Raw genomic sequence first — 20381 nt, 5'->3', positions numbered from 1 at the left:
GAAATTACTCCGGAGGAGCCTGAGAGAGGCAGTTTTGAACCCTTCGGTGGCAAATCAGAAAGGAACAGTGGCTGGAGAGGGTGTCCTGGGGACACAGAGCCGTGATGGCAGAGGCTACTGCAAAAGCCCAGGGTTGAGACCGCGGAAAGGACAGACACATGCATGCACACGCGTGTGTAAATCTAAGCTACGGTGGTCTTGGAGATGGAAAAGCAAGCTGGGATCAGGACAGGGGGGAGCTGAGGCACAGCCAGAGGTGCACAAGTCCCCAGCAGGAACAGCCCCAAAAAGGAGGTCAGCCCCACCACTGGCTGCACGCGGCCCAAGGGAAACCGAAGCCAGCTCGCTCCGCTGGTCTCATGACTCTTACTCACATGCAGAGCTGCACTTTCTCTGAAGTTTCACTAAGCTGTAAAACAAGAAAAATTAACAAGGGGGGGGGATCAAGAAAAAGCTAGCTTGCAGATGCACGTACAAACACACACTCTCCAGAACCCAGAAAACGTGTTTCTAATGAAGGTGGCCTCAAACACAGCAAAACACCAGCCAGGGTTTCCAGCTAGGGTTCCCTTACCGGAGGTGTCATGCTCCTGCGGCAGGAGAGGACAACAGGAACGGGGAGTAGCTGGCGGGGGGCACAGCTGGAAAGGGGGGCTCTGCTCAGAGCAGCACCACGCTGCTGCCACTACGGAACGGGGGGATGAGCCTTTTCGGGGTTCAGGCACCGTGCCCACCCAGCTGCCCTCTGGGGCAGGTTGTTTTCTCACATGGTACCAGCCTATGCATCGCACCATGAATGATCGCTCTGACCTCCGGGGCTGCACACAGGGGATGTGAGGCATCTCTTGGGCTTGCCCTGAGCATTTTCCAGCTCCTCCTCTATTTCGGAGACCAATGTGCTGCCCAACGTGCCAAGGAACAGGCCAGCCTTGCAGGATCTAATCAGTTTGGGGAAGATGACCACCTCGGGATGCCAGAGAGGGGATGCTCCCCGTGGGGCTACAGAGGAGGAATACCGCAAAGCCAAAGGGGACTGGGTCACCCCCCGCAGCCAGTGCCTCCCCAGACCCTGAAATGGCTATCAACACCTCACCAGGCTACGGCTGCCATCCTTCAGCCATCCAGCCCCAACAGCTCACGCCAGAAAGACTTTTAACGTCAGCAGCAGCAAGTTTACTGAACCAAAAAGAAGAGAAAGAGGAGGAGGTGCTTTGCAGGATCGGGCAGAGGATCACTATTTGCCCTTCCAAGTGCTGAAAAGTAATCCCCTCTTCCCCCTTTTTATCCCATTGAAAACTTGACAGAACCTCCTAGTGCTCTGCAGTCGAAATTGGCAGGTCTTAAATTAATTGACTGCAATTTTACACAACAACATGTTTAGCTGCGAGCTGGCCCGTGGCCCGCTTGGCTCGCCACTGCTCCCCAGACACTTTTCAAGCAACCTCCAAAACTTCATAACACATCTAAGGCGAGGCGAGCAGGCTGCCAACGTGACCCGCTCCCTGCCAAAAATCAGCCCTGCCTCCCCGCGCCCCCGCCCCAACCCTGCTCCAGCTCCTCTGGTGTTTTCCCCCACTCTCATTAATGGCTTGCTAAATTATTCTCATCATCTCCGAGGACTTTTTTGCTCCTCCAAACGGCAAGGAGCATGGGGCGGGCTGGGTTACGGGCCCGCTGCTTTGCCATGGAAACGGCAGCAATGGGACCAATGCGCGCAACAGGGGTGAGAAAAGTCAGATTTTTTTTTTTATTTTGATCCGTCCTGACGTATTTCTGCTCCGCTTCCGGTTACTACCCCAAAGGACAAGGCCTGAAGGAAAAGATGACGACACAGCAGCAGGTCTGCAATGTCCCCATCCGGGGCTGGGTGCTCAGGGTAATGCAAAAACACACAACCCCGGGGCCCAGGAACGAGACAGCGCCTGCAAACCACCTCCAACCCACCCAAAAAACAACCACTCTCTTCTTAGGAGAGTTTGAGCTGGCATGGTGGCTCGCACGGAGCCTGCCTGCAACCCAGCCCCCAAAACGCGGGGCTGGTCCCGCCTGGTCCCAGCTCAAGGTCCCCCAGCCTCCCGGCCAGCTCCCGCGAGATGCTGCTGCCGCCGCTGCAGCCAAGCGCGAGCCCCAGCGATGAGTCAGCCCCGGCTCCCAGCCCTAATCTAATCCCATCCCCGGTGCCGGGCGGCTTTCCAGGGCATGTCCACAACATGAAAGGCGCGCTCTCGCCGCGCTGCCGGGTCGAGAGCCGGAGGAGGAGAGGGGAAGATTGCTCCGGCTCTGCCGAGGACTTTGGTCGAGCAGCTGATGCTCCGCGAAAGCCAAACTGGGGGTGGGTTGTTTGTGTGATTTCATTGCTTGAACAAACAGAAACATCCTGTATGTGATTAAGAGCCTCTATGAAAAACACACCAGCGCTGAGCCCCGCAGCTGGGGCCGAAGGTTCAGCTGTGGCTGGAAGGGGTGAGCGGAGCTCCGAGGCAGATTCACGCAGCCACACCATCCCAGGGGTGTTTCAGTCCACGCATGGAGACGGACATCGCCCCTAGGAAATCATCTCCTCCATAAAATGGAATTTTTTTCACACCAACCTCCCCAAGCCCTCACTTGCTCCAGGGAGCAAGAGGCACAGCACGGTTACCGATGGCCCCCGAGCCGCAGAGGACGGCTACACGGGGAGAGGCAGCCAAGGCGCCAACATCACTCCCAAGCATTAATTCTTCCCTTTATCACCTTCTGCCCCAGGATATCAAAGTACTCGGCCCACACCTATAGTTTGCTCCTCTTTCTGGCGGCAGGCATCGCCATCCGCAGATGGCACGGAAGGGAAACGGGCAGAACCGAATTGACCACAGCCCACCCCTCCCCAAAAAAGGGAGGACTCCAGCTCCTGCAGAAAACCAGGACTTGTCCGGACTTGTGGAGCCATCCCCCCCGCAGCCCCTGCCCTCCGCTCCGGCAGAGCTGCCTCTGGGGAACTGCGCCAGGAAAACACATGCTTTTGTTTAACGAGCACAGGCTGAGGGGGGAGAAAGAAAAAAAGTACTTAAACATTACACACACAAAAAAAAAAAAAAAAAAAAAAAATTGAAGTTTTGAAGTTGTTTCTCTTTGGCAAGGTTCAAAATAGGGCAAGGTTTTTGTTTTTGCTGGGAGGCTTTAAAAAAAAAAAAAAAAGTATTTCATCCAAACCATCCTTGAAACATTCTTGACATTTATCACCATAAACTTTTCCTCCAATTAATTGCTTCTATACAACTATCATTTTCCTGATGAAAAACACCACAAGAGACTCGCAAGCCTTTAAAAAAAACTCTCTCTGTTTCTCCCTGCTCAAGAGCATAAACAGAATCAGGGAGTTTAGGGGGCCAGAAACAAGAGTTCCAACTCCACAGCCCTGGCTGGCGAGAGCCACTGTCCGCGGCAGCGACGCCGAGGGTAAGTCCCGGCGCTCCCTAGATGCTTGCAAAAATATCCCCGCTCCACAGGTACGTGGTCCCACCTCTGGCATTGTCTCAGAAAGGCACGCTGGGCCAAGTCACAGCTGAAAAATCACATTCTCAGGGATCTGGGCTGGGTTCATAGCCAAGGCTTTCACAGCACAGCGGTGAGGATGCTCACACGAGCACCGCAGTGCTTGGGAGAGGGGAAAATGAGGCCAAGCAGCCGTGAGTGGAGATGCTCCCATCCCAGGAGGGAGGAGGAGCGGATACGGTGTCAGGGAGAACCAGAGCTGTTTGCGTGCTCTTTAATTGCTTCCATTTCCAAAACGAAGCCCAGGTCTTGTTTCAGCAGCCTGGGCGAGCAGGCATCGGGCAAGAAAGGCAACCCGACTGCGGTCTGAAAGGACAAGGCTGCAGAGGGGAAGGCGAGTTGTGATGATGGACTCCACAAAGGGGCACGGAGGAAGCACTCCCCACCTCTCCCTAAGATGGTGGGATGCTCTCCACCTCTGGGATTGGTGGCTGAAGAGGGAAGGAGTGCAGAGGCACCCCCAGCAGCACACCCCATGGGGACTGTGGGCGCGCTTGTGCCACCCCAAGCTGTGCCAGCCCCCACACAGCCTCCAGCCAGAAACGCTGACGTTGCCATACAACCCAGTTACCGCCATTTAACAAGCCTTCCTGCAGATGAGCGGTGGTACCACATCGTCGCGCGGCGTGCCCTTCATCACCGATGTGAACTACACTTGGAAACTCATCAAGCGCATTCCGCCCGCTATTCCCTCCCCACACTGAAGGCAGCAATTTCTGCCCTCTTTTAAAATAAGAAGCCACTGGAGAAAGAAGCAAAGCTCACACAACAGAGAGCCTGGCCATCCTGCTTGCCCACGGCATCAAAGCAGACTCATCCTCGCGGGGAGGAGAGCCCAGGCATCCCATTCCCACATTACATGCTCCAGCCGCGGGCTCGCACTTTCCCACCAGCAGATTTGAGGGGGAAGGAGAAGCAGGAAGGAAACCCGCAGCTGAGACAGGGAGTGTTTATCTCACCTGCTAGAAGAGAAACACATCTTTAATTTTAAACGTTGAGCGTAAAAACAGATCCCTTGAGGCACATAAACATACCAGAAAGAGAGGGAGAGTAACAGGGAGAAACCCTAGGGAAATAAACAGAGAATTCAATTTGGGAAGTTCCCATTCCTCGCGTGGAGTGGGAATCAGCCAGCAGAGGCCACGCAGGCCAGGTGCAGTTTCGGGCTTTTGGGGTCTTTTTAAAGGATTTTGCTAATTTCTCACAAATACCACAAGACACATCACCCCCACCAGGAAACCAAGCATGGTGGTGAGCCCAACCCCATCCAGAGGGGCAGAGGCTGCTTCCCTACCTCTGCCACCAAAGTTGCAGGTACAGAGCGCACAGTGGGAGCCCGCTGCCTGCACCCCCAGCCTCCAGCCGTGCCCGCCATCCCCGAGGTCCCGCATCCCGACCTCCTCGCCAGGGATGTGGAGCCTTTTGCATGGCTGCATACATACCAGCCTCGCTAAGGCACTCACTTTCCATAGCTAATTACAGACGCAGTCACCCTGGCCAAGGCACAGAACTATTTTTGGAAGCTTTTAAAGAAAAATAAATACATATATAAATATACACACATGCACATCCAAACTGCATCATATTTTTCCTCTGTGATTTTTTCAGCTGCATTTTGCTCAACAGCTGCCGGTTAATTTTTGACCGCCATCCTGGTCGGGAAGAGCATCACCAGCGACATGAGTTTGGCAGAGCTCAGGAGCTGGCAGGAGTTGTTGCTGGAGGACTGGGGGGGGGACACGAGAGGGCCAGGGAGGACTTTTGCAAGTGAGAAAAGTGCTGCTGGAGACACATGGATGCCGTCTCCTTTGGGGTGAGAAACGGGACCGTTTCCCACCCCGGAGGAGACAGCATCCATGTGTCTCCAGCTTCCTCCTTCCCAAGCTTCACCAGAGAACAACCACAGGGAAATCATCCACATGTACATTTACCATCGTTCCTTCATCTGCCACTCCCTACACAGCCCCAGAGTTCTGTCGCATCTTACAAGGACATCGAGTTGTCCCCAAAAAGGCAAGGAAGCCCCTTACCTCCACTGTCACCCAGCCCAGCGAGCAGCATTGCCAGCGTTAAGCCTCCAGCTACAGCAGCATCAGGTTTGTTCTGCGGATGCTGGCACGTAATTAAGATCTACGGGGCTCCGTCAATCACCGAGGGGAAAGAAATGGCAGGGAAATCTCTCCTGGGACACAGCAGAAGCCTACGCGTTCCCAGTGCCAGGGTGCCCGAGGGATGCTGGCGGGGTGGCACAAATCCAATCCACCCCTGGAGCAAGTAGCAGGGCTCTCCGCCCTCCAAACTGCCTCCTCTCGCTTGCTTTGCGAATCGTAATGACCCCCCACCTGCCCCCCCACCCCAAAGACTGTGCTCTCCCGACACAGCATTGTTCCCAACTCTCGTTAGGAAGGGAACAGCCTCAGCTAACAGCCCCATGGATACCACAACCCAGGGTGGCCCTGGAGGCAGTCGCTGTTGGGAAGAGCCAGCGCTGCACGTGTGGGAGATGGGGTGTGCTACAGCATTTGAGGCTTCAATCCAGCACCCCAAAGCAGGGGCTGGGGGAGGAGAGCGCGTTCGCACGGGTCTCCTCGTCCCTGAGGAGAATCCAAGATGCACATCCAGCACAAGGAAATGGCTCCTCTCCCTCTGCCCGCTGCCCATCCTTGCCCAGCGGCATTCCCAGCAGGGACAGGTCATCTCCAGGAGCAGCTGGAGATCAGCAGCAGGATGGCCAGGAGCCCTTTGCCTGGACCCATCCATTGCCAAGCCCCCAGCCCTGGGGGGCAATTCCCTGGCCCACCCCTCAGCAAAAGGTCCCCCGAGCAGGGACCACTCCCCCACCAAGGGGGCTGGAGGGGTAACGGGACATTCCCAGGGCTCCAGGCAAAGGAAGGAAAGGAGCAGAAAAATGCAGAGCCTGCAGAAAGCAAGCCCCCTCCCGCCCCAAAAAACTCTCATTAATCCTTCCCATCCTGGCCAAACCGAGGGGCTCGGACCCACCGGCTCTCAGCCCACACCACAGCAGCGTCGGGGAGCAGGACAGGAAAGCTGCACCCAAGAGAGCACACAACCTGGGGAGCAGCAGGACAACCCCCTCCTTTCCCCTGGAGGGTCAACCCTTTCCCAGCTCATCCCCAAAGAGGGATGGAGCGGCATCCCCGCTACCTCGGAACCGCACACAGCCACGTTAGTGCACAAATTGCTTCATTAAATTTCATCGCATTAAGCCAGTTTCATGAATTTAACATTGTCCCCGGACTATTGTTTGCCTGAAAATTAAATTACGGCAACATTTGTTGTTTCAACAAGTCTGTCAGTCAGCGATGGGGCCAGAGGAGGGGATGCAGGCGCAGGCGGGCGATGCCACTTCGGCAGCGGGACTCCTCCGGGTGGGCAGCTCTGGTGAAGGTGGGAAACGCAGCCATGGCTTCCTTCATGGGGGAGGGAGAAGGGAAGAATTAAGCTAACCTGCTGTTCAACCCAAGCCAACTGTGCCAGATACGGAGAGGCGAGCCAAGCTGCCCGGGAAGGGAAAGCATCCAGCCAGTCCCAGCAGCCACCAGCCGGCACAACGGAGTACCACCCCGTACCCCTCCGGGCAGCACGGACCCCGGCTACGTCCGCACGAGGAGATCAGCGCGGCAGTCCGGGGCTTTTTGATCTTTCCAGATTACAAAGCTTTGCCATGTACAGGAACACTCAGAAAAATCTCTCATTTATTCTTCCTTTTCCCTTGAGCAGCTCCTCTCTGCAGTATCAGAAACAAAGGTGACAACCTTTCGCTTTGTAAAGAAAACCGTTGAGCAAAGTGGACTATAAATAGCACCCAAAACTGACCCACATCCCCAGCCGAGGGGAATGAAATGAAGACAAGTGAACGAACAGCTTCAAGGTCAGAAACACTTTTTTTTTTTCCCTTTTGTTCAAGGTCTGGTAATTTTTATCCATGCAGGAGAGCAATTCAAAATACATCATTAGGGTTGTAACTAGTAAAAACCACGCGGGCTTTTTCAGCCCGGCATCTTTTCCTTTGCCCGTACAAGGATTACGCCGGGAGGGAGATGCTTCCACCTCCCAGAACCAGCTCTACCAGCGCGACCCCTCCCTGCGTCCCCCCACCGAGCTCCCCAGCCATGCCAAGCCTGTCCCAGCACACAGCGACCGACTGGTGCTGCCCTCAAGAGCATGAAGCGTGGCAAAATTAAAGCGCTATCAGATCATCCTGCCTTTCTTTGCGAGACCCTATGGATGCTCTCCACCACGGCGGCCCATCCTCGGTCTGTACAGAGCCAGCCTGTCATAAAGCGCTGGCTCTCCTCCTTCTCTCCAGCTGCTAAATGGCATTAAAAGAATTAAGCGTCCATTAAATACAACTTTCCCACTATTGCTTCCCATGTAGACAATTGCTCTCGCTGCCACGGGGAGGTTTCATGCCGGCGGCTGGCCCACAGGAGCACAAAGAGCGGGGAGGTGCCAGGATCAGCTCGGGCCACCCACTGAAAGCACCCAGAGGCCCCAAAATCCAGCGCCAAACCCCAAACCATGGCACTCTCCCTGCCCGTCACTCTTCCTCTCCGGTCTCCACCCAATTGCAATGCTAAGGAAAGGGATGGGGTGGGGGGGGAGGGGGGTGTTACGGTGTTATGGGGAAATTTCCCAGCTTGGAAGCAGCTATAGGGGGAGCAGTGGGGTTTATTCAGATCAAAGCGCTTCAACACAGTTCCTCCGAGGTGAGATACAGGAACCTCAAGGACCCACCAAAGGGCCAGAGAGGAAGAACATGGGGCTTGTGGGCGGCAGCTGGAGCTATTTTGAGCACTGGTAGGGGGAGGAAAGATAAAAAAGAAAGGCAAAATGGAGGAAGAAAGAAGGGGAAATGTTTCCACTCTGGTTAGAAAGGGAACAAAAAGTGGATGTGGTACCTGTGGTCCATCCCAAGGACTCAGAGCTTTGACATCCCTCCTGCCCCTGCCTGAGATACTCTGTCCCGCTACGCCGCCCTGGCTCTGCCCGCCAGCCTGCTCAATTCACCCTCAGGCACGCAACTGCATCCAGCGCAGGCATTAAAGCGAGAACCCATTGAATTCATTTCATCATGAAGCACCATCATGTGAAACGCTAAGCGTTATCCTTACTGTGGTGGCCTAAACCAGGATTAGCACGCGTACTCCCAAGGCTGGGAGACCCCTGGACACCACACGGATGGCTCCGGATGGCTCCACCGCCCTTTGATGAGCCCAGAGCTCTGCACCCTTACGATCACCCAGTGCCCACCCCAGCTCCTCCACCTCCATAGTTCACCCCACGATGCCAATCCTGCCGGACATCTCGCTGCTGCCTTCCCCGACGGTACCAGCCTGCCGTTAGGGTTCATCCCCCTGCTCCGTTACAGAAAAGCCCATCATTAACGAGGGTAGGGCACAACAGAAGCCAAATAGCAGCTCTTTCGAGCGGCCTGGGGCTAAGCGCCGTCCCCACCTGGATCTGCAGCAAAGACAAATAACCGCCGCATGTATCAAAGCTTCCAAAATCAATGACAGGCTCCAGCAGCCACCAAGGGGTGGCTGGAGTCCACATCCTGCATCCCCAAGTGCCGCACCGCACCTTCACCTCCCTCCTGATTTATGACAGATTTTCCTCCCAGTCTGGAGGGGAGAAGCGAGGAGGACAGCCCATGGGGACTGGGGATGGCTGACCTTCCCTGCTGTCACATCTCTGTCTGAGGCGGCGCTGGGACACACGGGGACCAAGGCAGCATCTTTCCTCCTCCAGCATCTTCTTCCCTCCTCCAGCAGACCACAGGCTCAGGGCAAACTCCTCAGGCAGCATTAATCTGGGTTAACGGGGCTGCTCAAAGCTGAGGCTGGACACCAGCACTGCCCCTTCCCACCCAGATGTACCCGCAGCAGGTCTCCCAAACTGCTGCCTTCCTGATGAGCAGCAGGGCTCCCTTGTCCTCCTCCTTCTCTGCTGCCTTTGGTGGGAGGCCAGGGCTATTCTCCCACCTGAAAAGCCCAATTAGTCAGTGTTGAAGCCTGTGAATAGGCACAATGGCTCCAACAGGAGGGACCCAACAGAGCTGTGGCCTCCCAGCTCATTTCCATCTCAATGGGGTGGCTTTTCACCCTGCCCTGTCCCCATGGAGCCACCGCAGAGGTCTCCAGCAAGAGCCCAGGTTCAAAGCAAGAGTCGTGCTCCGGCTCTTCCCAGCGGAACAGGGGTTGCAGGTGGGGGCCATAGCCCTGCATTTGGGGGCAGAGAGATGCAGAAGAAAATGCTCAGCAGCTTCATGCTTCACCAACCAAACCAGCCAGGAGGGAAATCCCAGTGCTCGCTGCCACCACAGCTGGTGCTGTAAATCCCCAACGATGGGCAAGTCCACACATCCCATTTCCTAACGCAGGCCCCCAGCCACTAGCCTAGAGGTTGAGGGGGGCTCAGCGTCCCCACCAGCAACCCTAAAGCATCGCTCTTCCGCCTCGCTCTCCCAGCGCTGCTGAGCCACGGCCACCACTGCCTTACACAGCCCCGCAACACAGCGACAGCAACGAAGCACCAACCCGCGGGCTCTTGCTTTTCCCTTTCCTAGACCCATTTCCACCCTATCTCTGCTCTGCTTCCGGGGCACAGGATGGCCTGCAGGGACCAGCTGTGAAGGTGATGCTGCTGTGTTTGGCTGGTACAGGACCTGCCAGCTCCTGACCATGTCCCATGGGGCAGCAAAAGCCACCTCAAGGGGCTGCCGAGAGGCATTTTGCCCTCAAGCCCCTTTTTCAGGGCGATTACAAAAGCCAGGTTCACACCCAGCAGCCCTTTTGAAGACGTGGGGTCTTAAGGGGTCCACCTCCATCCTTGAGCCTCCTCCAGCTTCTGCAACGCGCCGCTCCCTAAAAGTCACCTTGCTCCGACACAGGCAAAGCCCGGCAGCAACAACAACGCTGCCTTACCCGACGGCGGCTCCGGAGCGGGCTGATGGATGGGGGTTAGGCAGCACGCTGCCTGCGGGCGCCGGAGCCGGGGAGAGGCGAGACTGTGCACCGTCAGCGCTTTCGGCGGGGAAGGTTGGAGCAGGGCTGGCTGCGGCTGCCTCCCCGGCTGGCCGGGCGCCAGGATCCCAGCCCCGGCTCACCTGCTGGCTTTGTGCGGAGAGCAGAGCAGATGGGGGTGGGAAATTAAAAAAAGAGAGTTATGGCTTGTGAGTCAAAAAGCTTGGGGGTAGAGGGCATGGAGGGAATGGGGTTTGGAGGGAGGGAGCCCCCTGACACACCCTCTCCCTCCCCAAGGCTGCACGAGCGCTCTGGAGCATCGCTCGGAGAGCCAAGAGCCTGGAAACGCCCAGTCCCATCCACCCCGCACAGGACAGGAGCCCCAGCTCCAGCGGCGTCCCCCTCCAGGAGTCACTCGAGGACGGAGATGGCAGCTGCCTGCAGCCCCGGCCCCGCCGCCCGGGGTCAGTCCCCCATGGCCAACGGTTCACGATGAATTTCTAATTGTTTCCTCCAACAATGAGACATCCTGTTCGGAGCCAGGCGGCTCAACAAAGCCCAACGTCGGCAGCGGGGCCCCTTCCTGCTGAGCAGGAGCGGGGCGACGGCGAGCGCTCCCCACCACGAGCAGGGGGACGGGGAAGGCTCCCCCACCCCCTCCCCACCACCCCATCCACTTAACACGTCAGCTCGCCAGCCACCACCTTGATTAAAACAGCTTAACAACTCTAGCGAGAGCTCTCGAGGGGGCGGGGAGCCGCCGAGAGGTATTTGATGGATTCATTTTGGCAACCGTCGGCTACCTTGTCATGCCAATAAAATTATTGCCGTTGACTGGGGAGAGGCGCGGATGCATGCTCCCAGGAGTGGATCTCCCTCCTGGGGCCGGGCGCAGGCGCCCGCGGGGACTGCGCGCATGTGGGGAGACGGCGAGGGGTCCCCAGGGGATGGGATGCGGATGGAGCGGGAGAGGGCAGAGGGAAGAGGCAGGAGGAACAAAAGGCCCTTGTGCCGGGCAGCCAGCTGGGGAGAGGCAGCAAGATGGGCAGGAGAGGATTTCCAGGGGCTGCGCTGGGGTCGGTCCTCAGGGGTCACTGGCTGACACCGCCGGGGCCAGGGCAGGCATCACATCCCCAATCTGTACCCCTCCAAAAAAGCCTGCCGAGGCACAGGGAGTAAGTAGGGTAGCCGGCAGCAGGGTCACGAGAGGGGCCGAGCCCTCCCGCACACCCTGTGAGCCGGATTTCACGCGCCAAGACACAAAGGGGCCCTTTTCAGCCCGAGCTGCTTACCCTGAGCGCTAAGCAGAGGGTGACGCGAAGGGACTCGGGGGGACAGGGACCAGCAGAGCGGGCAGGGAGCCTGATGGCTTCTCCATCCAGCTCACGTGGACCACGATCAGGTGGTCCCATCATACCCAAGAGGCCGACATATGGGGGCTCTTGTGATGGGAAGAGAGCCAGCAGGTAACAGGGAAACTCCCAAAAAGCCCCCGGTCAGCAGCTCCCCTTCCTCACAGAATGTATTTTAGGCTCATACTGCCCAGACACACATCAAGGACTGGGAACACACCAAAGCATCCTTCTCCAAAGCTTTAAGACAACCCTACTCAAAGGGGGTGCCTCCACAGGCTGCCAAATCCTCCCTCCAAAGCACCCCCAACTCCCTGCCCTCAGCAGGACAGGGGGCTGTGAGGGAGCTCCTCAGCGCTCCCCAGGACAGGAGATCACCGCATCCCATTGCGTAGAGATAGGGATGACCCACTTAGAGTGAAGAGTTTATTTATTATTATTATTATTGAAGTGGAGAAGCCAAAGAAGCCAGACGTGGGGCCAGTTCAGCTGTGCTTTCCGTGGGAGAGAACAAACAAGCCGCAGCAAGCACGAGCCCCGGGGGGGAGCAGATTCCTGACAGAGACACGTCCCGATGCGTTCGCGCCCACGGCCAGCCGGTTTCAGGACAGGGCAGGGAGCTGCAGGGATTACAGTGGTGACTGGGCAGCCAGATAATCCTCCAAAAAATGAGAGCTCAGCTGGCTGCACAGGATGCGTGGTCGGATGTGATCCTAGGCTGGGATGCACCAGCTGTACCGCCCTACAACCCTGCCCACCTTAGGGATCTCCAGTGCCAGGATCTCCTGAGAGGCCACGGAAAGAGGGAGCATGGGGTTGGAGAGGATGAGGGCATCCTTCCTCACCCCGATGCACCAGGAGCCGATCCACACAGCACTTCCCACCCTGCCAACTCGCCGGGGGTCTGCAGTGTGCAGGGAGCCACTGGCTGCTTTGAGGGAGGAGCTCAGCTCACCCCGCTAAAAATAACCAGGCAACACCCAAAATTGGGTCAACCCACAGGGGCCACTCCATGGAGCCCTAAGGCTGTGCCTTGTTTGCGTAACGAGGAGCAGACGGCAAGCTAAGGAGGGCAGCCCCGTCTCCATGCTGCACCTCCCAGGATGCCCCACTGCCCCAGCTCCCAGCCGCTAGCCCAGCACGGCGCAGTTACTGGGATGGGGCTGCACCATCAGCACACCCCCTCCACCACCGTCCTTCTTCCCTCTCTCCATACAACACTTCAAGCGCACCCAAAACTGAGCCCTTGGCACACACAGGTTAAGAGGTGACGACGGGTGCAGCGTCACATGTGACTGAGCGTTCCCATTGCAGTTACACATGCAGCTTTCTGTCTGCCCCAAAAAAGAGGAAGGACAACCTCAGAAAGTCACAGCCGCCCCGTAACAGGATTGTCAAGTAAGGACAGGTGGTTTCTAGGAAAAACCCAAGCATTAGCAAGCAAGTCTTGCTTCCCTTGCCCGAATATGCCCTGGACATCCCCGCTGCAGCACGTTCGTGGCTCCTGCCCCCACCTGCAAGCACCCTCAGACCGCAGGGCGCGAGGCCGGGTCCCCGGCACATCCGTCAGGAGCGCGGAGGAAGCGGCTCAGCGCCAGCTGCAGCAGCGTGAGAAGTCATCCCCGCATTGCTCACCCGGGCAGCAGCAGGAATTCCCCAAGTGCCCCAATCCCATGACTGCTGGCACGGAGCAGAGCGAGCACGCGGGGCCGAGGGCTTTCCAAGACTGGCCTCTCCGCATACCTCGGGACCAAAGATAACCACCCGCCCGGTAACCCTGGGGAACAGATGGAGAGCAGGCTGCCACAGGCTTCGCCGCTGCCACCCGCTCAGCCTCCCAGGGGTCCTGCATCTCCACCCCCCCGGTGCCTCCCCATCCCAGCCCGCATCCCCTGTCTCACAGCCCATTTTGCAAATCTGACATTTCTTGCCATACGCTTCCACCCCCCTGGAATTAGGGTCTCCCTGCAGCTGCGGCGGCAGCAGGTGCTGCCCAGCACCCCGGCCTCGCGGCAGCAACTGTTGGCGGCGGGACCGCAGAGAGGCTGCCGGGCAGCCAGAGGCTCGCGTGGCCTTTTTTGGGGGGGGACAAAGGGAGGCTCTGTCCACACACAACAGCTTGGACAAATGCTGGGCATGGGAGCTGCCATCCAAGGAAAATCCAGACACAGCAGTGACTCTGCCCTGACCTTACCCCGGCCCAGATGGCGAAATCGGTGCCCCCTCGGCAGAGCAGTATCCATTACAGGGCTCCTGGGGACGGGGAGGGGAGCACCCAGCTGTCAGCGTGGCCCTCCCTCCCCACAGGAGATGCCGTGGGGTGCCGGCAAGGGCAGGGGGGACCAGCCGGAGGGCAGAGAAGCCACCAGGCTGCACCAAGCCAAATGCAAGGGGATGGCGGGGGAAACGCCAGGAGCTCAAAAGCAGAGGGAGCGCGACCGCTGCTGAGGGATGCGCCCCTCCCGCACCCTCTGCCTGGGGGGCTGCCTCGGCCGCACTCTGCTGCACCCCTGCCAGGCATCCCGTCCCCTGGCTGGGGACACATCGGCATCACTCGGGGACGAGTGGGAGCCCTTCCCTCCCTCCAGCCTCGCCGGCAGGCAGGCAGCAGGATCAGGTAGCTGCTGAGGCAGCGCTTTGCCAGCCGGGCCGGGCAGCCCCTGCCGCAGAAAGGTTGGGCTGCCCACCCAAGGTCACAGCAGGGGACGGCTCCATTCCCCCCAGCCCTCGTAGGGACCCGGCAGCACAGGGCTCAGAGCCTGCCAAGCACTCCCACCCTGCCATCGGAGAGCCTACAAAACCTGCCCAGAGTCCTGGTGCTGGGACAGGATCAAGACGCAACTCTTAATTCCTCACAGAGCTTCTGCTCCATGTCCTCGTGGTCTGCAGGGCAAGAGAGCCAGACCAGCTCTTTGTGGCACTGAGTTTAGAAACCAGCAAAAGGAAAGCTGGGGAAAGCCCTCCAGGAGAGGAGGATGCTCAAGCCACAGCTGGGCTCCAAGTCCTGCCCTCAGCCTTGACCTTGTAAGCACACAGCTCGCACCCCGGCCAGGCACCCACACTAGACCGCTGCTTGCAAGTGGCTCTGAAGGTGCAAAGATCAGAGAAAAACCGAAAAAAGGAGGGACAGGAAAAAAATAAATCTGTCGTCTAGATAAATAAGGAACTGGAGGTGTAACACTGTCCCCGTGGCTTTGTGAACCCTCCTCCCACACACTCCTTCCTTCCCATTCCCATTTAAAACCTCCCATCTGGAGCCCAGCGGCAGGAGAAGCCGCCAGCAACGCGACACCAGTCCCTCCGGATCCCTCATCGATCCGGAAGGGAGGACGAGCTGCCTCCGTCGGCTCCCCACAGCCCTGCTCAGCCCTGGCGCCGCCGTGCCCCCCTCCCCACGTCCCCCAAGGACTGCAGAAAGCCGAGCAGAGGATGCGGGGCTGGAGAGGACCACTAGCATCCTGCCCTCCACCTCAACACATGCTGCCCATGTCCCCCCTGCCCCTAAACACGCTGCTAATAGGCAGGGTCGCAGGCAGGTCAGGGGTCCGGGTGGTGAGCAGGACATACAGGGACTATCGCCCAGAACAGCACCCCGCTCCTGATTCCTGCCAGGAAAGCCACTCTGCCTCCCTCAGGGCACCCTGATCAGCAGAGATCAGGGGAAGTTGCAAAAATGCAGGGTGCTGTGCCCAGGATGGGGTGCTGGAACACCTCGCAAGCCACAGAGGAACAGGATGGACTCCTGCAGCCAAGTCCTGGTCCTCTCGCCCCTGGCAGGGACCATACCAGGACCTTGGCGCTGCCTTTCTCTGGCCGAGGATGCAGTTAATGCAAGCTGTGTTTAGACAGGGCATGTACGGCTGTAATTACAGGCACGATGTTATGATAACAGGAAATCCGTGCCCTGTGGAGACGCAGGCGGGGAAAGGCACGCACGGAGCTATTTGCTAATTGCCACCAACAAGCAGCCTTTTGTGCCGTGGCGGGGTACAGGAAGAGAAGTCTCCCCCGCACCAGGCTGGAGCCATCAGCACCCACCTCCACACGCTCTGCCCAGGTCAATGGCAAAGCCATACGGACCCCGGCAGACAGAGCCCACCCCATGGTAGCTCCAGGGCAAACCCACCTGCCCCGAGACACAACGGGCCGGGCTCTGATCCACCAGCGTCCAGGACCCAACTTCTCCAGGTTCTGTAACCTTTCCCAACTAAACTCTTCCAAAAGAGAGAGGTTTTGTAAATTTGGTCGGCAAAGAAGAGTAAGTAGAAATTGCCCCTCACTGGCCCTTTGCACGTTAACCCCAGTACACCAAGTCACACTGTGATGAAGCCACAGCCCTAACTGTGCCCCCAAAAGGCCAGCGGTCATCCCCCATCAGCATCACTGAGGACTTTCCTACCTTTTTGATCTTCCCACTCCGGGTGCCCGCAAAGACGACCGTTTGTCCTCTGTAGTCGTAGGCAGCCACTGAGGTCATCCCATCCTCCTTATCCACAAACAGCGGGGTCCCCTCGATGGTGACAGTCCCGCCCAGTGGCTGGTTAAAATCCTGGCCACAGAAGTTGTCGTCGATCTGCAGCGGCTGTTGGAAGAAAAGAGAGAAGAGATGAGCTTTTTGCCAATGCCTCCACACATCAGGCCTCCCAGATGGCCATCAGCCATCTCCCACCTCCACCCCATCGGCTACAGCAGCCCCATCCCTTGCCCTTCCTGTCCCAGTCATCTCACGTCACCAGCCGAGGGAAGGGATGAGCTGATGCTTCCCTAAAATTCCCTATGCGCTGACGTAAGGCACTTGGGACACATCCAAGACACGCAGCTCTTCTCTGCATCTGAACAAGCTTTGCAGAACAAGACCAATGCTCTCGGTCCTCTGCACCTCACAGAGCAGCACTTACAAACCCCGCGGGAGTCAGCGCAGCATCCCTGCTCCCCCTCCATCCCTGCGCTGCCGCCTCAGACACGCGGGATGCGGGCATGGGCTCCCCAGCACACACTCTCCTCTCCTCCCCACCCCGGCACTAGCTTCAAAGAGAAAACAGCCTGCCAGTAAGACAGGAGGGGCTGAATCCTGCACCCCAGCCTTTCCCCAGAGACAAAACGCTTCCCAGCCAAGGCCGTGCCAAGACAAACGGGTCAGGGCTCCTGGAGGAACCTCACTCCGCATAGCGGAGCCTCCAGCAAACACGCTACCCACCTGCCAGCCCTGTTCCTCCTCCCGCAGGAACGTCTTTGGGAAATCCCCACATTTCTTTCGTGCTGCCTTGCCCCAGACAAGGCGCCTGGCTCAGCCAGCTGCCTCCTCGGTTCAGTGCTCGCCCGCAGGTCTGGGAGAAGCTTCTGCAGACTCTGCCCAAAGACAGGCAGAGGCAGGGCTGCACCAACGGCCTCATGCGGTCACACAGCACCAGCAAAATGCACCCCCAGCAGCCCCCGGCCCATCCCAGGCAGTGAGGGGCTCCAACCAAATCCCAAGGGTGGCAGCGAGCCTGGCTGGAGGAGGTTAGGGCGGCAAAGCAGGCACAGCCAACCGGGAGACAGCCTGCTGCGGCCATGGGATTCTTCCACTTCACAAGGTTCCTTATGTAACTTTGAATTTAAAGGGGAGAGAGGCTTTTTGGCAAGCAGCAGCCTCCAAATGCATGCCAGTCCCCAAGGGGTTTTAAATCCATACAGCATGTGCACGGAGCATATGGGAAAACACCATGCTCCCGAGCTCCACGTCCGCAAGGGCAGCGCATAGCTCCGCGATTCCCGCTCGCTGCTGCCTGGGAAGCAAGGGTCAGCCCAGACTGGCTGCCACCAGCAACCCGCAGTCACCCACCACAGCAAGGAGGGAAAACACGGTGCTTTTCCATGCCTGGGCATAATCCATTCACAGTCCCAATGGCTTCAGCTTTCTCCAGCCACGGCAAAGCTGCTCGCCCTCCTCGCCGTCCCACCACATCGGCCCCAAGACCGGTGGTGGCTGTGGCGGGGACTCAGCACCGTGCCAGCCTTCCAGGTGGGGAGGACCAGAATGACACCAGTTGGTCACACTGGGCCTCCCTGGGCGGTCTGGGGACGCTGGGCTGCTTTCTCAGTTACTCTGACTTCTGTTTTTGCTGGGTGCCCGAGTTAGCCAAAAACAGATTCCCCTCCCTGCCTGACCTTTGCTCGTCCTTCCCTAAACTGGGGGAACTCCTACAGCCAGGCGGGAGAGATGCGGGGATTCCCAAAACAGGAACATGGGGCACCACGCATCTCTGCAACCACAGAAAAAGTGGGGAAGGGGAATTAGGACCTCTCCACCCATCCTCCGAATCCCAGCCTTGCACGCGCCCTCTCCTATCCATCAGCAGCACATGCACTAAGCATCCTCCTGCATCACCAGGCCAGGCGTTCCAAAACAGTACATCCAAGAGAATTATCTTCCAATCACGGAGTGAGACAGGAGCGACGCTCCAGCCGATACCCAGCTTCCATCCAGGTATCTGGGATCCTCCAGGCGCTTTCCTGGGAAAAAAAACCACTCTCTGGCCCTGACGGCCCCTCTGCCCCAGTAAAGCATCCCAGCACCTTCCAGTTGGCCGCCAGCAGCAGCAGCGGGGTTCGGGGCAATACCGTGAAGGTGTTGAAGCCCCGGCAGCCCCTGGTGCAGTTCCTGCTCTCTCCGCACTCAATCTGTGGCTTCCCCAACCCCTCGGCTGCTGAATATGCAAGAGGAGAGATGTTTACAGTGTTTACTCCCCTCTGCTTTGTCTCAACAAACTCTCTGGGAAACGACAAATACAGCTGTGCTCCAGGACCGCAAGGAGCGCCCACCGCCGCCGCGATGCCGACAGCACCTCGATAAATAATTATGACGACAATTAGCTCATTAACAGCAAACTGCCTCGTTAGGGAAGCGCAGGCAGGCAGCACAGCGAGGTCGGGCCAAGGGCGCAGTACGGGGGTAACCGACACGGCTGGCGGATGCGGGATGCAGAGTGATGGAGAGGCAGAGGGATGGAGGGACAGAAGGGCAGAGGGATGGCTGTCCCCCAGTCGGTGCCTGCAGGGACCGACACGCGCCATGGCACGCGAGGGCCAGTGACCTTGCAGCATTTCGGCGTGCAGACGCTGGGATCTGCGGGAGGCGTCGAGCTCTGCCCGCTCTCCCATTTGCACAGGTGTTTGCAGCGACCATGGCCTCAGCCCATTGCAAGCAGGGGCTGTTTGGGAGCATTTTTTATTTACTATTATTTTTTTCTTTTGTTTTTATTTCGGTGCTTTCCTTTGGCACCCCTCTCTCAGCTGTCCCAGACACCCCAGGCCCCAATTTCACAGCGCTGCAGCCTTCTCCTCTCTCCCAGCAATCACTCATCTCCCCAAAACAGGGTCAGGAAACTCAGATTTCCCTGGGGAAGCGGCCTGTGGGAGCGGGGAAAGCGGGTCCACAGCACCCAGCAAGCGGGCGCAAGCGTCTCCTTGACATGCCTTGTCTCATTGCCTCCCTTCAAGCCCACTTACGGAAGCAATGAGGGAGCAGACAGCAGAGGCGAGGCTCGTGCAGCTCAGCGTTATTAATTAGCCAGTAATTCGCCGGTTAACACCACTGCAGGCACATCCCATCCCCCTGTGCCGCTGCAAGGCCTGCGAGGGAGGATGCGGGATGACAACGAGCCCGGGAGGAGGCTGCAGGAGGCCCGTACCAAGCGCCAGGCTGGGATGCCAGGCTTTCCGCACGTTAATCGCTGCCCAGGAATAATCCCAGTGTGGTACAGTTCGTTAACACCTACATTTCTCTGGCTGCCCCTGGGAAGGATTTGGCTTATCCCAGCCCAGTTGGGGCCAGTTTGTCACCAGCCACTGCCCTGTGCCAGCAGGCTGGGCAGCAAGCCCCACCGAGGACTCATAACGCATTTTCTCCCTGGGGCAGTCTGGGAAAAGATGCTGCCCACGTCCTGCCGGCTCCGAGCAGTGCTGCCAGCCTGGGGGTCAAGGACTCCGGGGCAGCAACATCTCCACTCCAGCTCCAACCCGCTGCCCTTTCCCAGCCCTGCCATATCAGACCCTCGTATCCCCCGATTTGCGGACAGGCACGCTCAGCAGATGTGCTGAGCACGTCCGGCCGCAGGCACGCAGACCTCAGACCCTGCATTGCCCAGGGGGAGCAAAGAGCCGGGCTACACAACACCGAACCCCTCTTCAGTGGAACACTGGGAGTAGAAAAACCTCTGGATGGGCTCAGGAGCGATGCAGGCAGCAGGGATGCCACAAGTGAACGGACCGAACGGTTCCCCCAGGTGCCTCTGCTGCACGTGCAAGTCCATGCTCAGGTCTGAGGGCACCAGCATGAGGGGTCTTGCTCCCAAAACCAGCTCCACTCCCCTTCCCGCTGCCAGACTGCTGGATCCCAGAAGAGGAGAGAGAGAAACTGGAGACAGGAATTCTCTCCCCGCTCACCAGCACCAGGGACGAACCACTAACATCTCCCAAGCTGGCTGCCAGGCCTGCCGGCCTCTCCTCCTGGCTCCAGCACCCGCTG

General features: G+C 58.2%; 1 protein-coding gene across 1 annotated transcript in view; it reads right to left on the bottom strand.

Annotated features, from left to right (window-relative positions):
- Positions 1 to 20381, bottom strand: part of PLXNA1 (plexin A1) — a 116992-nt gene that overhangs the window by 79376 nt on the left and 17235 nt on the right. The window contains exon 3 of the mRNA XM_086755384.1: positions 16272 to 16454. Coding sequence (XP_086611510.1) covers positions 16272 to 16454 — 183 coding nt within the window. The remainder of the gene's footprint in view (positions 1 to 16271; positions 16455 to 20381) is intronic.

Source organism: Chlamydotis macqueenii, chromosome 10 (genome assembly GCF_036417535.1).
Source record: "Chlamydotis macqueenii isolate bChlMac1 chromosome 10, bChlMac1.mat, whole genome shotgun sequence".
NCBI classification, from domain to species: domain Eukaryota; kingdom Metazoa; phylum Chordata; class Aves; order Otidiformes; family Otididae; genus Chlamydotis; species Chlamydotis macqueenii.
Note: the sequence above shows the minus strand (reverse complement) of the source record. Positions and strands in the feature narration are given on the sequence as shown.